This window comes from Varanus komodoensis, unplaced genomic scaffold (assembly GCF_004798865.1).
Source record: "Varanus komodoensis strain SLA01 unplaced genomic scaffold, ASM479886v1 scaffold6_4, whole genome shotgun sequence".
Classification (NCBI taxonomy): Eukaryota; Metazoa; Chordata; class Lepidosauria; order Squamata; family Varanidae; genus Varanus; species Varanus komodoensis.
In genome coordinates this window covers 5,730,933-5,748,304 of record NW_025336347.1, presented here as the reverse complement: position 1 = coordinate 5,748,304, position 17,372 = coordinate 5,730,933, and the positions used below count along the sequence as shown (strand labels likewise).

Genomic DNA, 17,372 nt, shown 5'->3' with positions numbered 1-17,372 from the left:
GGCCACTGGAAGAAGAGTCTGGGTGAGGCTGGGCCGCATCAAGTATTCCACCACCGCGGTGGGGGTGGGCCGCTTATCCCGGAGGCCGGCCTGGGCGCCGCCGGCGCTTTGAAGGCCGCAGGGCCCCTCCCCTGTGCCCTGCCCGTCCCGGCAATGGGCCTGCGGGCCGCAAGTTTCAGATCCCTGGTTAAAAATAACCATTTGACTGAAGTGCTTCTGGGGGGAGGAAAACCTTCCTCTTCTCTGTCTCCTCCCACCCCCACCTCCTCCATCCCCACACCAAGGCCAATTTCCTGATCTTGGAAGGCAGATGGAGCAGTGCTTTCCATACTTGCTGTGAGGTGTTGTGGATGCAAGCACAGATCTCCAGCTCTGAGGTCACAGTTCCATTTCTGACCTTGCATCTGGCAATGCAAATTATCCTATGGCTCTCAGATGCTACCTAGGGGCCATAGGACCATTCTTTTAGTCCTTTTAGGTTAACCTATGGGCTGGCTGGGAGATGATAGAGAATTGTTTGCTGGCCATTCCTGTACTGCTTGACACTGTTGTGAATACAGTTATTTGTAAAACACACACACACACACACACACACACCTGTTCAAAGTCCATGCTTCTCTTTCTGCCTGTAAAGCATCCTTTCTGGTCTCCTCTGAAAGCTTTATTTATTTATTTATATTGCGATTTATATCCTGCCTTTTTCCTACAAAGGGCTCAAGGCAGCTTACATCATTCTCCTCCTCCATCTTATCCCCACAACAACCCTGTGAGGTAGGTTGGGCTGAGAGTCTGTGACTGGCCCAAAGTCACCCAGTTGGCTCCATGGCTGAGCGGGGACTAGAACCCAGATTGCCTGAGTCCCAGTCCCATGCTCTTAACCACTGCACCACACCGGCTTTATGATTCAGCCAGCCTCAACCAACACGCCTAAAGGTCAGGAATGCTTGGAGACATCATTCAAAACATCTAGCAGGACTCAGTTTGGAGAAGCCTCTTCCAAAGTGTATTCTTAGGAATTGATGTCCTATTCAAATGGCAACATAAAATTGTTCAAGGCCATGTTCCATACAGAAGATAAATTCAAGCCTGGGCTGCATTTGGCATACTGTTTAGCTACCAGATGTGAACAGGATAGAACAGCCCTTGAAACGGTATGTAGGAGAGCACTCAGAATGGTAGTGGATCTGGATTACTTTCCCTGTAAGGAGAGGCTAAAACAAGTTGGATTTTCCAGAGTGGACAAAAATAGATGCCTGAGCAGGACCATGAAGAAGCAGGGCTGAGATTTCTCCAGTTGTTTTTCGACTGCAGTGTGCAGCATCCCCGACCATTGCCCGTAGCAACTTGAACTTCTAAGATTCCTCATCATGCATAGCATGAAGAAAGAGGACAGATTGAGATTCGTTGTGATGTAGCCTCCATCGTCAGGATGCACTGAACGCCAGGTGGTGGCAGGGGAAGAATTTGTCTACATCCCTTCTTATTGGCTTCTCGTCAGCATTCACTTTGCCACTACCAGGATGTTAGATCACGTGGACCTTTGGTCCAGTCCAGCAGAGACCTTTGCATGTCTCCTGACGTTAAAAGAGGACTGGAATGCCCAGTGGGCAAGAGAAAAGAGTTTTGAAAAGCACTGTCAGAGTAGTCTTTTGGGAGCACCTTCTTTCTTTGCTGATGTGGCTGGGGCCATATATGCATGATGAGAATATAAGCAACTGGTTTTAATGAAAAGACAGAGGTATTACTGCCACCACCACTTTGAAGATGCATGCCCTCGTCTGTCAGGGTTTCCTTTGAAAGGGACTGCTTCACCCTGGGACAATGATGAGCATAACCAAAATCAGCTACAATTCCTAGAAAAGTTAATGTGGAGCTTTTAAAATTCAGCCTGGCCTTTTTGACTGTATGTGGGGGCCTTTTCTGGGTAGAGACCTAGCAAGATTTATTATGTGTCCCATAGCAACACCAGACTTTGGACAATTTCTGTTCACAACCAATTTCTCTTGGTTTAACATGAAATAACCAGCTCCTGAAAATACTTTGAAAGAACAGCTGTTCTGTAAGGCTTGTTCATTTATATTCTCCTAACCTTTTTAATGCTGTCTCTGCGCCTTCCCCAGCTTTCCAGTTCTATGCCTCATACTAATCATACACCTTCTGTTTTCCCAGTCCCATGGGCCATCTCTTTAGAATAATTCCATTAACATCTGGCACTTTGTGAAACTACCATTTAATTTTTATGCAATCATTTTCACCAAAATGACTGAAACCATATCCTTTGCATGCTTTTTTTCCATTGTGTTTTTTATACAACAATTGATCACAGTATCCAAGGGTGTCCTAGGCTTGATGTCTGTACTTAGGTCTCTCATAAGACAGTCCTTTCAACGCACCATGTCTCTGCTATTTGGAATTAGTATCAAAAGGAGCCCTTTGTGGTTAACTGCCTAAGACATAAACAAAAAGGGTGGTGTGTTGCTGAAGCTGGTAACTTAACTGCATTGCAAACATGGAATTTTTCTAAGCTTTTCTTAAGTTTATTACTGCCTTTTTGGTGCTGTATTATCATTATCAGGAAATCCAATTCATTAAGAAGACGGTCAATCCTCTATAAGTGCAAGCATATGGGGAAAAATAAGAGGCTGCTTAATTAAAATATTTTTGCATTTTATTTTGTTGATGCATAGCTCCGGACAAGAACCCAGAAAACATCCGAGTTGAAGCATCTAAACCACATGAGATGAACATGACATGGGAGGTAATATCCTGTTAAAAGAAATTAAGGCACACAATGATCACACATGCAGTTCCTTTATTAAACATATTAAGCACAGTCGGACTTTGAAATAAGCATGCATAGTACTGGATCAAGACCTAAACTACCTGCTACTTTCAAGATAGGGGCAGCAGCTACATCTTTCTTTTTTCCTTTAAAGAAATTGCAACACCTCAAATCTGTATCAAGACACTATTGTGGAGGGCAGGGGGCTTAATACTTTGCCCCACTGTGAGCCTAGCCCATGTTCCTGATTTGTGTTGTTCACTTGCCCTGTGATTTTCATTGCCCAGTGAAAATCGGCGAGGGGAGGCTGATCTGGATGGGAACGACAGCAGGGAGACCCTGTTTTAGGGCTTCTGTTATTTCTTTCCTTAAAATAAGAAGTAACAGTGTCACTTCTTAGAACATCTTCGGAACAACATGCAGCTTGCCCCTGATATGTGATTTCTCAAAATTTCCTTGGCATACGAGCAGAGGAGTAACCTAGGGAATAGCTTAATATTTGCTTTTCCATTTTATTCCTGCTAAAATACCACCTTGCTTCTTCCTTGCTATTATTTTCCTACCAAGGTTTCTGTGCTTCATACTTCCCTTGTAAACAGCATGGAGCTACATAAATAAGAAGGTCTAAAATCCACGACCATCACATGGAAAGAATAAGCTCCATGACTGGAACAGACCTCATCTTCCCACCCTGTTCAGGAAAGGAGATTCTGTCATTACCTACCACAGCTTCTGGGTGGAAAATAACAAAGAAGGCCTGCAAATTTGCCCTCTGGCCTTTGGTTTTCTGTGAACTGATGCTGGCAGCTTCAGTCATATAATTGCCATTGGTTTGCTTTAGTCACATGGTTCCTGGACTGGCATTTTCTATCCAGCCATTGTAGTAATTATGTCATCATGTCAACTTCATTAATGTTCATGTTGACTTTCCTGTAAATCACAGCAACTAAACTAGCCATTCTGGATTCATAATCGGTCTGTGCACACACTGTTTTTCCTCATGAAAGTACAATGCAATTCCTTATTTATACAAGGACATCACTGGACATGGAGTTTTACAAAGAAACATAAACTAACCGTCCCTTTAGTCCCTCCACCCAACAAAATAAAATAAATAAATAAAAATAAGAAGCTCTGGCCCTTTCCCTGAAGGAATTTACAATACAAATTTTGACAGAGGGGAAATGGAAGGGAAGGAAGATTCATATTACCACTGTATAAATGGATCCTAGCTAGAAGAATGCCTCAAACAAGTCAGGAAAATAGCACTATCAATTATCCATTAAGTTATCCAGACCTAATTTAGGATTTTGTTGCCGTTGTTGGAGGTTTAATGCTCTACAGGGTAATCTTACATTTTAATGGTCAAATCTGCTATGGAACATTAAAATGAATGTATCATACACACAGTTAATACTTTTTTTATTTGAGCTGATTTTCATGGTAAAACAAAAGCAGACTTCCTGCAAATAGAAGAGTAATGTCTCCAACATAAAAGTATATGATTTAATAATCTATATGCTTTCAATCCATCTGTTTCATTTCTTGCACACTTTTGAAAAACCACAATACTCTTTCGGTTATCTTAAGATCCTTTTTGCGACTTAAGTTAATTTTCCTGTCTTGGAGAATGATAGCCAACTCTTCTGTAAAATGGCTTCTCTTTTAAGCTACAGGGTTTTTTTTTCCATTTGAACAACAACATGTGATTCATGTCGGTTTCGTCTGCAGCCTTTAAAGCCCATGGAGCACAATGGACCAGGCCTGGAATACAAAGTGAACTGGAGACAGCAAGATGTCGCTGAATGGGAAGAAGAAACGGTGCAAAAACATTTCTTGGTATTGCAGAACACCCCCACCTTTGTACCTTATGATATCAAAGTCCAGGCAGTGAACAACTTTGGGTCTGGTCCTGAACCCAATATAATAACGGGCTATTCAAGCGAGGACAGTAAGTAGTGGGAAAATCTTTATACAATGAATGTTACATGGATGATTTTCAAGCTCAGTGCTGAATGGTGAAGAAACTTGTAGAAACTAGAGCAGAGGTTAATGTTCCCCACACAAATCTTTTCACAGAGATATTTGTGAGCTGAATACACAGGGGAGTTTGGTGACTTTTGCAGGTTCTTTGAAATACATTCTTTTTCAGTATTGCTCTCTCTCTTTCTCTCTCTCTCCCTCCATGCCCATGATTTAAAAGAGGGGGTGGCAAGTGTGTATATGCCCTTTTTCTTCTTGCTGCTTGCTTATAGCAGACATAAAGTTTTCCTGGCACTTCAGGCGGCAGCAGAACTGTAGCCAAAGCAGCTCACCAGCATTTCTGTTTGCGGGAGACTGGCTCTGGCCCAATGGAAGTGACACTATCCCGTGACAAGACATATTTGTCAGGGCGGGTGGTGCTGGTGGGGAGATGGCTGCCTCTGCTGGTCCATTGGGAGTCAAATGATTAAAATGCCAGTGGTCTGAAATATGTAGCAGCACAAAGCATATGCCATCATTTACTGAGACATGCCAGGGCTAGGGCAGCGAGTGGCAGGGCTAACTAATGCATGGTTTTGGAAAGAAAGATGGAAAACTGGTCCTAAGTGATTCCTTTCATAATAAATGATGCAACTTTTCACTTTAATTGAACTTCATGTCCTGCCCAGGTAATTAATTCTGATCTAAGGCATATTGCTAGGCATGTTCAGACAGAAAAGAGTCCTCTACCCAGCCTGGCGAGGCAGGGACGCTGTCAGGAGTGCCACACGCCAATATCTTCATTGCCCAGTTGTGACTGGAGGATTTGCTCTGATAAAAGAAATGGATCCATCATAGTTTTAAAACATCTGACCCAGATCTCCTTCTGCTCAATATCACTCTCCTGAAACTTGAAATAGACAAGATTTCCTTTTGCCATCTCAGCATCCCTGAATTATATGTTACATTACTGCATTAGTCAATGTTAGCTATATCTTCTTTCCTGCATTCCCATTATAAGCACTGCTCTCATAAACTTCAGTGGCAGATTTTAATATGATTGCAGAGGAAGCCAGAACCCTAATAAAATAACCGCAAGTATAGAGCATGGCACAAAGGAATTGTTTCTTGTGTGAAATACAAAAGACTGGAAGCCTCAGTTTCCTGCTGAAAAAAATTGGGCAATAGTCTTTCCAGAGTCTTCTTTGCTGTTACATTGCAATTTTCCGTGTTACTTTTATCTTATTTAGAGAATGGAGACACATGTACTCTATATTTATACAGAGACATAAAGAGAGAGGAAATCAAGTCCTTGCTGCAGTGCTGGATATCACATTCTTTTGCAAACGCAACAACTTTAATGGAGAAAGAAAAACAAACAGTGCCCCAAACTCAAAGCGTTATATGGACTGAGGATTAAAACCACAAAAAGAGGAAACCCTACTATAGCCATTTAGGCTAGGAGATCCAAATACCCTTGATGTGAATGGAATATGCACAGTAGATTAGTGCTTCACAGTGGACAGTGATGATGAACACTGTCAACAGCTTCTACATTGTTTAAAATTATACGGACAAACTGCGATGCACATAAGAATTATTATTTCAGCCAGTCAGCAGGGCTGATTAGCAAGCCATGCTAAAATTGTTGGGGTGGGCCCAAAATAGACCCAAAATATTGCATAGAGCTTTTGAGACATTTCTTTGCAGCCGGTGGACTCTCTTTAGAGTCTGATATTCTGAGCTTTCACTGAAGAAAATTCTAGCCCTCATGCTTACATGATATAAACATTCAGTGTGAGTAGGTGTGATCAGTGCAGGATGCCAGTGATGTGCATTCTAATTTCTAGAGAAATATATGTTGAGCCACAACTGGTGGAATAAAATTGTGAACAGTTTCTCCTTCTGTAAAATAGATCCATCCCTTGTCTGAAGATGTTGTTACAGGGCATGGAAGGGGTCTTGTTGCAAAGGCTGGCAACAGTCCTCACAGGCATTCATGGATTGTCCTTATGCTGCAGAGAGTTTCTGCCCTCTGTAATGCACAGATTAGTATCTGGCATTCATGGCTCAGGCCTAGAGAAATGTACAGCATATGAGGCACGAATTCAGCCTCTGAGTGAGAATCCTCATGGAGCCAAATCCACACCGTCAATACACAAGAAGCTTGGGGTAGCTTCAAGGCTGCAGAAGTAGAGACAATATTTACAGAAAACAAAACTATGCTGTCTGGGGCAGCTTAACTTGTCCATCTGAAGGATTAATGTTTGAGACTCTGATCCCTTGACCTTCAATCTCTTCTAAAAGTGGTCTTTCCAAGATAATGAATTGCTGGCTATCATTTTAAACTTTACATGCCCACGAGCGCAAGTTCAGGACTTACTGTGCTCAGTGTCTAATCCATTCCCTTCCAGTTCCAGAAGCGGCTCCTTCCAATGTAATAGCGCACGTCATCAACAGTACTCTGGCTAAAGCCATCTGGTCTACAATTCCCAAGGACAGAGTTCGTGGGCATCTCAGAGGCTATAAGGTGATTATTGTTCCTTCCCTCTTTGCCTTACTCTGAATTTCACATCTTTGTTTTAAAAAATAGGACAAATATGACCCGGATAATTCCTGGCTCAGTAGTAGCGTTATGTAGAGCCCTCCACCTCCCCATAACTTCTTTCTCACTCTCAGGCCTGGCCTAGGCTGAGCTGGGGACATCCACAAAGGCCTGGGGATGTGAGCAAGCTCCATGTTTGTGCTACATTTCAGATCCACTAATTGTGCCACCATCTCTGCCAGCCCAGGTATGAGGTGCTAAAGATTTACAAAAGTAAACACCCCTTTGGGGCCTGTGTGACATGCACAGTACCTCGTGCAAATTATGTCATAATTATTTGTGACATAATTATTGGTATAAATCCCCTCCTCCTCAGTTCTCATCCTTAAATATTTCAGTTATGGGTCATGCTGCACACATGCAACATTTTCAGTTTTAATAGGATCGTAATCAATACTCTGCAAACATCCCAAGAAATCATGTGCATTGAAACTGCATTTGCTCGGCTAACTCCATCCCTCTTGCTCAGTGGTGGAGCATTTGCAGAAATCCCACAATAATCTGTGCACAAGTGAGAATGCCCACTTGCTCTGTAGCGCACAGCACTGGATCTGCACAAGCCTTCGATGTTTGTGTACCTGTTCTGTGCAACAACAGACTTGGCTCCTTTGGACATCTGCACTGACTCTTGGTGAGAAAAAAGCAAGTCAGTCAGAGGGCAGAGGGAAGCGGAGTCCAGGGAGCCACGTGAAGAGAATCCAACAGTTTCTCATCCCAAACCAGTGGTTCATGTTAGGCCTTCCTGCTGCAGGCAGGGATGCGTGAATCAGCAGAGATCAAATTTATCAAGGTCATCTTGAACCTACTCCCATATCGCATTGTGAGCTTTGCATGGTATCCATCTTTAAGTCAAACAGCACTGGCGGAACTCCAACACATCTTTCTTTTGTGCATGTGTAATGTGCCACCAATTGCACAATGGCTTGTGCAAGCATAATTCATAGCCGGTTGCACCATGGGCTGTATAAGCCTCAGGGACAGCTGCTTGCCCAGCTGCAATTGCAGAAGCTTAACTTTTGTTGTAATCAACTCTTGAACATGATTCATGATCTAATTTCTGCAAGGGTAACATCATTTGCTTACTGGAATGACACAGTTGATTGTTGGTCTTTTTTTTTCTTCTACCAGAAACATTTTTTACTTATATTTATGTGCATTTTCCCAAAGATATGCATCATTTGTACACATAAACCCATTGATTAAAACATGTTCTATGCACATTTCCACACACACACACACACACACACACACAAATGTATGCATTTGTGATTATTTTTTAATTTGTTCCACAAATCGCATCATGAGCTCAAAAAGCCTTCAGCGGCAGATTGCATTCAAGATCATGTTCACTTTTGGAAGGTGTGAACTAGGTAAATTCTGAAATAAATTCAGACTAAACTGAAACAAATTTCTCATACATCCCTACTGCAGGTCAGCTGGTGGAAAGTACGAAGTCGCCTGGATGGGAAAAGTCATCATCCTGAAAAACACTCCTTGACATTCAGTGCAGATCGGAATGACGGAATGATTCCTGGTCTAGAGCCTTTCAGCGAATATCACTTAACAGTTTTGGCTTTTAATTCCAAAGGAGCTGGCCCAGAAAGCCTCGCATATGAATTCCAAACCCCAGAAGGAGGTAAAGAAAGAGAAATAAGGGAGATGAAAAAAAAAATAGCCATCATTCATAACTGTAGTTATGTGTGTGATGTGCTAGCAGTCTTCCCCCTGTCTGGACATTCTCACTGCCAGAGCAATGAAATTATCCACTTTAGATTGATTTCCTGTGTTCTCTGTGCCCAAATGTTTGCTCATCGTACCAGCTGGACCAACAAATGCAGATGAATGATTGCCAGTTTTGCAAAAAGAATTACAGCAGTGGCACATTCACTGGGCTTCACACAGCCACTAGTGTTGTGCTTGATATGAATATATTTTATACTGTTTTCCTTACCTGTATGTCTCTGAGAACATAATGGGTACCTATCACTCAAGAGTAAGATTAGTTGAACTGTGTGATATTCAGCTTCAGACATTCAAAATTGCAGGAGGTAAGACTGGGAAAAGAGCAAGAAGCCTTAGTCAGAGGCCCTATTTCATACATCTTCCTAATAACTGAACCCCAGGATGTCTCCACCTGGGGACAGGTGCATCAACACCAACACCTGCACTACGTGACGGTGACAGGACGCATGTATAGACCCATTTCAGACATTTTGAAGAAGTGGGAAACCTGGAAGTCCAAATCTTTCACACTTTCTCTAGTGCCTGCAAATCCATGTGAGGCCTCCCCACACACCTGTGCGCTAAATCTCAGGCAAAGCACAAGGAAGGAGATAGACCTACTGGGCTCTGCCTGTGAGGGTAGGAAAGAACACAAACTGTTACGTAAAATAAGTGGTTTATATTTGCTTATTGATTCGGCACAATTGTATATTTTGGTTGGTAACAATGCCCCACTGAATCCAGATTTTCTCTGGATCCATGTAATGCTATCCACTGCCTGTTTTGAACCATTAGTTAGTCTGGATTCTGAGCTTTCATTAAATAATAATAATAATAATAATAATAATAATAATAATAATAATAATAATAATAGCTGTTGTTTAACAGAAAGGATTAAACCTTTATAGAATCCAAAACATGCAGGCCTTACATTGCTCAAATGTTTTATGCGAATGGTACAAGGTGTGATTTTGCCCCTCCCTCTCATTGTGTGGAAGAAAGACAGGTGAGGAAGGAGTACTCCAACAGAATGAAGCCTCCAGACATCCGGAAACATCAAACACGAGCCAGTGAAGGCAGCATGGAACAGACAGGTGTCTCTTTGCTCGCCTTCTAGTGGGCAGGCTATGATGGACCAAAATGAGCAAATTGATTGGTCAGATGCCAAAAGCAAGCTGGTATTAACCAGCAGGATCAGTGGGATGATATCCCAGCTGTCTTCTGCATACAAGTGGGTGCCTATAGCTAGCATTTGTGTGTAGACATGTTGCATATTCCATTTAGGTGAGTTAATAAGGTTGTGCTTCTTTGGTCAAATAACATCCCAGGTCTCCATGCTGGTGGTGAGGCAGACGGGGACCATCCTGCTTTGCACCACTGTTATCCAGTGAGTCCCAGCCACATCTGACATTTAGAAAAACAGTGCTAACCACAGAGACCAAAATCTTGGACACACCTCGAGATTTCTGGATTCATTTCAAAGTATTCCCTCCGTGTGTCACAGGCATCTTTCATTCCATCTCGCACCCACTTGTAGACATTTGTTCTGCCTCCACTAACTCATATTTGCATGAACATGGGCTTGCACACATGCAAGTGTAAATTGGCAGAGATCTCTCCAAAAATATGAAAAAGTTCAAACCTCCTTAACTTTCATTTTCACACTTTCGCCTATGAGGGGAGAATGCACATTTTTTATTTATTTGTATTTTTGTATGACTAAATTTGTGTACAGCTTTGAAAAGAATAGAAAAAAATCCCAGCCTGTATAATCCATGCAACCCAGAAGGAAATGTGGGTTGGATTTGCAGAAATCTGAAGTCATTTAAATGTGTTTCACAACTCTCCATCATTCTTAGACATGCTCATTGTCTAGAGGAAGGGTCTTCTATGGCACAGACAAAGGATTTTATTATAGTAAGATTGGGCAGAAGTTCATACTCTTCCTAAGACAGATCTGAAATATGAGCGTTCTGCCAATGAATATAGAGTGGACTAGGGAAAGAGAGATGGGGAGAGGGTAAGAAGAGAATAAGTTCATTTAAGTCCCTGCTTCAGACAGTTCTGTGAAAGGAAAGGCAGTTGATCACAGCTGATGTAAGGCACCTGCCCTGTTTTTCCACCTGAGGCCACAAAATGGAATAACTCTAGGCAAAGACTTTTCTGGGAGGGAGAAGCCAAATGGCAGAACGTACTGACTCCTGTATAGGCTGTCCAACAGCCAATAATATCCAGATGTTGTACGCCAGTTCCACAAGATGGTCCAGCTGGGCTGGTGAAGGAGTCCTGCCCTTTTGAGCCAGCGAGTGGTACCGGTAGCACTTGGCCCTCCCTGATTCCTATAAATATGGAGAAGGGCCTTTGGGAAGTTCACTGGCATTGATGTCCTAATTCTGGTGGTGCCACCTTTTCTGATACGCCCTCATGCCTGGCCTGTAGCCGTCTGAGCCCTTGCTCCAGATTATTCAGCACACAGCTCTGGGACTTTGGCTAATGTGCTCACTGGGGGTTTGTAGAGCCAAACCGGGTGAGACTTCAAGTATACCCAAGATAATAAGGTGCATCTCTGTGTCTGCATGTGTGTGTTTTGCAGTCCCTGACAAACCATACTTCCTGAAGATACTTAACTTTGATAAAGATTCCGTAACACTGTCATGGGGGCCACCTAAGAAGCCAAATGGGATTGTTACTGGATACATTTTGCAGTACCAGAGAAGTAAGTAATGAACAATCTACTTGAATGTATTGTTGAAAAAGATGGTTGTAATTTAGTGATCAAATTAAGCAGAAGGACCATGTTATGTCAGTTCCCTTGTTTACAAAATTAATTACCTGCTTTTCATTATACAATAGCCCCAAATCAGGGAACCAAGGCAACATAACACAGTAAAATCAAATAAACATAGACAGATAAAACAGGGATAGACAGAAACAGAGAGAAATAAGAATTTAGAAGGTACAGCAACGTAGATTGAATGAAAATGCTGGTGAACAAACACGTCTTTGCTTGAGGCTGAAACTTTATATGACTCAGCACTGATTGAAGTGGGAGGAAATTGCATAGTCAAGGAGTACCTGTATTGAGAAGGCATCTTTTGGATGGCCACATATTGACCCCCAGAAAAATGTGGCACTGTCAGGAGAAATTTCACTAAGTCTTAATGTATGAGCACATACCCAAGGAAGAGTGTGCTTCATCAGGTATCCAGGTGCTCAACTTTCTATGTCAGCACCTAGAACCTATCCTGGTAGCTTATTGGAGGCTACTGCAACACCTTCAGAACTGGCATAATGTGATCTCATTAGCTCTCAGATTGCTGCATTACATGAGGCTTGCAGCCGCTCAGAAAAGCTTCCACATATAAAGGGCCCTGCACACTGAAGCATGGGGCTACCAGCACATGTATTGTGTCCAGGCCACTCCAGTCCATGACCTACTATGGTTGATGTGTCAGCAGAAGCTGAAAAAAGGCTCTCTGCATTGTGGAAGCACTTTGTGCCTCTGTCGACAGTGCTAGATCACGGAGCAGGATTATACATATGTCTTTCAGAGGAAATGCAGACCCATTCAGAGCAGGGAACTGCGCAAACAAGAGAGCCACCTACCTACAGTGTCTTTATCTTAGTTAGCATCATTCAGTGTGAGCTTACTGTCATCTCGCCCTGCAAAAGATCTAGACTCAGGTCCGGGTTCTGTACAGGCTCTCCTGATGTTGGGGATACAGAAAGGTAGAGTTGGGATTCAGCAGTACATAGATGACACTTTACTCCAGTTCTCCCAATGATCCTTCCAAGTGATGTTTCATCGATGCTGAATAGCATGAGGGCCAGAAGAGAACCCCAAAGGACCCACAGCTTAATTGCCATGAGTTCCTCTAACCCGATGCTTTCCTCTAGGTGCAACCAGGGAAATAGAAGTGGCACCACTACAGCACTATGGTCCCAACTTCAGGCACCCAGAGCCACTCCAGAAGGGTACCAGAGTTAAAATGCTGAGAGATCAGCAAGGTCACATTTCCCTTTCACTCTCCCAATTAAGCTCAACTATTAGTACATGCAGAATGATTCAGCCAAAACCAGGCTTGAACCCAGGTCTAGATACAATTTCTTTGAAGAGCATCTGAAGCTGCATGGCCACTACTCTACTGAGCACTCTCTGGGCTGCAGCTGTTCAAGATCTCTGAGACCACTGTGGTTTTCTTGAGAAGGAGATTCATTATCACCTCTTCTAAAGTACCAACCTTCTCTGCAATGAAACATTTGCCACAGACTGCAAACATCTGGTCAAGCTATTTTTGATATCCAAACATGTTTTGAGTTTAGGGGTAAATTTCTGGAGAAGTAACATGGTTTAATCTAGAGTTAAAGAGATTGTTCTAAAATTGTTGTTACATCAGTTAATTGTTGTAAGTAATACTACGTTTGCACATAATTTTTTATATTCACATGTTGAGGAAAATCAAAGTATTTATCATCAGACTTTTATCCACCTTTCGGGAGATTAATCTGCATAACATAAACATGTGTATTGTATATGTCATGTAACCAAGCTCAGAAGATTACATGCATTCTATGCAGGCTAAATGGAGATGAAGGTCACCTTTGTGTTCCCCCTCCCCTGCAAAATTGACTGTGGATGTGCCTAAGTGGGACACCTTGCAGCATGAGAAAAGGAAACTGAGGTGCTGCCAGGATGCATTGTCTCTGGACGGCAATGGTCTCCCCTCCCTGCCCCCAAAGCCCTTCTCAAAGTTGCACTTTCCATGTCAACCACAATGGGTCATTGAGTATGGAAGCCGGATTGAAGTCCTGGTCTCCAGCTATGAGGTTGGAGAGCTTTTCTGATGCAATTCCATGATTGTCTAGATACAGTCCAGTACCTTTGAGCTGCATATTTACAATTTGGGGATGTAGTGATGTATGAAGCATGTTTGTGACTCAGATGCTGGTGTCTGTCTGAATGCTATCTCTGTTTCTCATTCTTTTTCAGTTAATGAAACAAATGACATTGGACCCTTGCATGAAATCAATATTACCAACCCTTCATCATTCAGCTTCAGGCTTTCAAACCTGAGCATCAGCACAAAATATAAGTTCTATGCAAGGGCCTGCACAATAGAAGGTTGTGGGAAACCGATAACAGAGGAAGGAATAACAGTAACCAAAGGCAGTAAGTTAAAAGTAGGGCTGAATGGGATTTCGGTGAGTTTAATCCCACATGAAAATTTGCAGGTTCTATCATTATGTGTGTTCTCCTTATATGCAACCTGGATTCACACCAATCACAAGCAGAATAAACGGTGATAAGTCCCAAAGGGCTGATATATCAGGTTGCACAGCGCTGCATAGTTCTGATCGTCTGCTGTGAAAATTTCCACTCTGCCAGTTTGTCTCAGTTTTTAAAAAAAAATTTGGTAAAATTGTTTCTTGTGATAATTTTCATGGATTTACTTAGTTTGTGAAGCTTTTCTTTTCAGAAAGCCAAAGGGCTGAACTGTATGCTGCTGTTTCTCAGGATGAAAAAGGAGCTGGAACTTAAACGTATAGCATGGAATAGCATGGGATGAAGCTGTTCCAGAATAAGGAGTTGTGGACTGCAGTCCAAATCTGCACTCAGTTAGCTGTGAACATGCTTTAAATTAGAATTATTCAGTACATATCTCTCATGCTGAAAACTGGTGATTTCAGAGCAATAAAGCATACAGCCAAACACTGCATTAGATTGTAGCCCTCAGGTATAAAACTATGACTAACTCTTCCATATTTGCTTCAGGCAGACCACTACTTTTGTCATAGCAGTAGGCAAGAGTAAAAAACATTTTTTAATCGTTCAACCACTGTTTCAACAGAGTTCAGTGATTTACTAGCTGGTCTACTTAACTTCAAAACTACAGCTCCATTAGCACAATTACACCTGTCGTGCTCAGCTAAAATTCCATGAGATGAATGTCTTGGTCCATCCGCAACGCCAGCCTTGTGAATGAAGAACCAACTAGATATTAATTGGTAAAATTAAGTAAGATTGGCAAACCAATTTGCCAGAGGGAATGAGAGAAGCTGAAGGTGCCCAGGCTGATCCATGTGGATCACCTGCAACAGCAGGGCTGACATGGAAAAGTGAAGCCATTTATTGCACTTAATAGAGTACCTGATTTGGATGCGGCACATCCCATCCTGGCCACAAACCAAGACTGTGAGACACTAACAGAGGCTGAGCATGCTAAGATAAAAGAGGTGGACAGAGGGCACGGTTTTCTTGAATGTCTGATGAAATATCCTGCAGTACCGCTTTTTGTACAAGATATTGCCTGAACCCATCCAGTGGAATGATGATTTTATTGATGCCACATAACTGAAGTCTTTCTTAGGGGAAGATTCTCACTGGGTTCAGCCATCCAAGCTGCTTGTTTTGTGGGCCCATTCTGCAGTGCCTTTCCCATGATAGACTATGGTCCAGTCTGAGTAGGCAGTGGAAGGTAAGTCAAGTAGCCAAGCCATTTGGCCAGAGCCTTGGACAGTATGACCTTTCAAGAATAATGAGCACAAGAATAAGAACCTCAACAAAAGAAAATGACAGGTGCAATCCTCATTCAAGAAGCAAAAGTATTTGAGCCCAGACCCTGGACTAAAGAAAGGAGAGAGACATCAGTCGTTGGATTATCTGAATACAACAGCTTTGTTAAACTTTAAATATAAAGGGATCTGCAAGGGGGTTACGTTTTTGACACTATATAGGATATTCCTATCCTCTGGTGGAGTATTAATCCTTTGGTAGAAGGTACGTTCCTCACGGGAAGATGAGCCTCGTAGCCTGAAGCTTGACAGCAGTTGCACTTTCCTGCTCATGACACACCAGCTCACAATGTGGTCCTATCAACAATAACCCAGTTAGTTTTAGTTGTGTGAGAATTTAGAATGTTCTCCAATTTAGGAAGGAAGGAAGGACAGAAGGAGGGAGGGAGGGAGGAAACATTCAGTTCTGGATGGGACAAAAAGGCTTCCCTCACCACCTTTAATGACCTGCAGTCATGATTGGCTTTTGGCTTGCAACCTTAAATTGCCCCCTTCTGTTTCTTAGCCCCATAAAAACTTATGGAGCCATCAGTTCTTCTGAGGGTGTGACAAAAACTGTGAGATGTAATCAGAATGGAGGTGAAGGATGCCAGGCTCCTGCTGGTCCATAGTAAAGCAGCTTTAATGAGAGCAGGAAATAAACACTGTGAGACTTCTTTGCTTGAATACTTCAGTTTTGAGTGCTCTGGAAAGGACATTCAGAGGCTGCAAGACTCAAGCATGGTTTTACTCTATGCAAGGCTCAGACAAACTCTCTTATTATCCCTGGAAATGGCCTTGAGGAACAGGTCTGAGCAAGCCAAACTCTGTTCTTCTTCTTCTCTGCCATGTGCGCCAAATCTGGATCTGTAACTATTTAGCGTGAGCTGAACATTAATTAGTGGTCACCAATCACACTAACCACCATTCTTCAGTGTGCATAGAGTAGAAAAGAAAAAATCTGTGGTTAATTGGGGTCCATAAGGGAAAATATTCTACCTGGCTTCTGAAAGCTGTCCATCAGGTACACCTTGCTAATGCAAGGAGAACTGGGGAAGGAAGATGGGAGACCAGGCAGAATCAAATCGGCACCTTCAGTCACCATGTGACTATGTCTGCTGATAATACTGGGAACTGCTTCTATGGAGAAACTTTTGCATGTCTTTAGCAACCCTTAGAATATGCACCTCTTCCTGTAAATTCTATGGACTAGGACCATGGACATGCCTTTGAATGATGCAAGAATCCAAGCTGACCAGGCCCACTTTGGAGTTCTTCAAGCACCTCCAAATACAAGCCAACTTGAAGTCGAAGCTGTCAGAGATGAACTGGTCTGCTCTTCAAATTTAGGGCCCAGTCAGAGGGTAGTAGGGCTTTATCGTATTTTGATAGATTTTTGACCCTCCTGGAAGCTCTGCAGGCTCTCCATATTGTGAAGGAAGTGGCTAGGAAAACCTCTCTCTCTCTCTTTCTCTTTCTCTCTCTCTCTTACACACACACAAACACGAAAATCATCTGATAAAGCTGAATGATTGGAAATTCAGGAGAGATGAAAGAAAGCCCTTCTTCACATAGCACACAGTTATACTATGGGATCCATTTCAACAAGATGTATATATATTGCTGGCCACCAGTTTGGACAGCTTTATAATGGGATTGGACAAATTCATGGAAAACAAGACCATCAGTGGCTGCTTGTCCTGCTGGTGATATGCTGCTCCCACTATCAGAGGCAACATGCCCATGAGC

General features: G+C 42.6%; 1 protein-coding gene across 2 annotated transcripts in view; it reads left to right on the top strand.

The window, feature by feature from the left end:
• The window catches only part of CHL1 (cell adhesion molecule L1 like), a 246,242-nt gene that overhangs the window by 213,307 nt on the left and 15,563 nt on the right, over positions 1–17,372 (top strand). For both annotated transcript variants that reach the window (XM_044451911.1, XM_044451910.1), the window contains exons 19-24: positions 2,688–2,758; positions 4,514–4,733; positions 7,159–7,274; positions 8,781–8,985; positions 11,665–11,787; positions 14,062–14,241. In XM_044451911.1, coding sequence (XP_044307846.1) covers positions 2,688–2,758; positions 4,514–4,733; positions 7,159–7,274; positions 8,781–8,985; positions 11,665–11,787; positions 14,062–14,241 — 915 coding nt within the window. The remainder of the gene's footprint in view (positions 1–2,687; positions 2,759–4,513; positions 4,734–7,158; positions 7,275–8,780; positions 8,986–11,664; positions 11,788–14,061; positions 14,242–17,372) is intronic.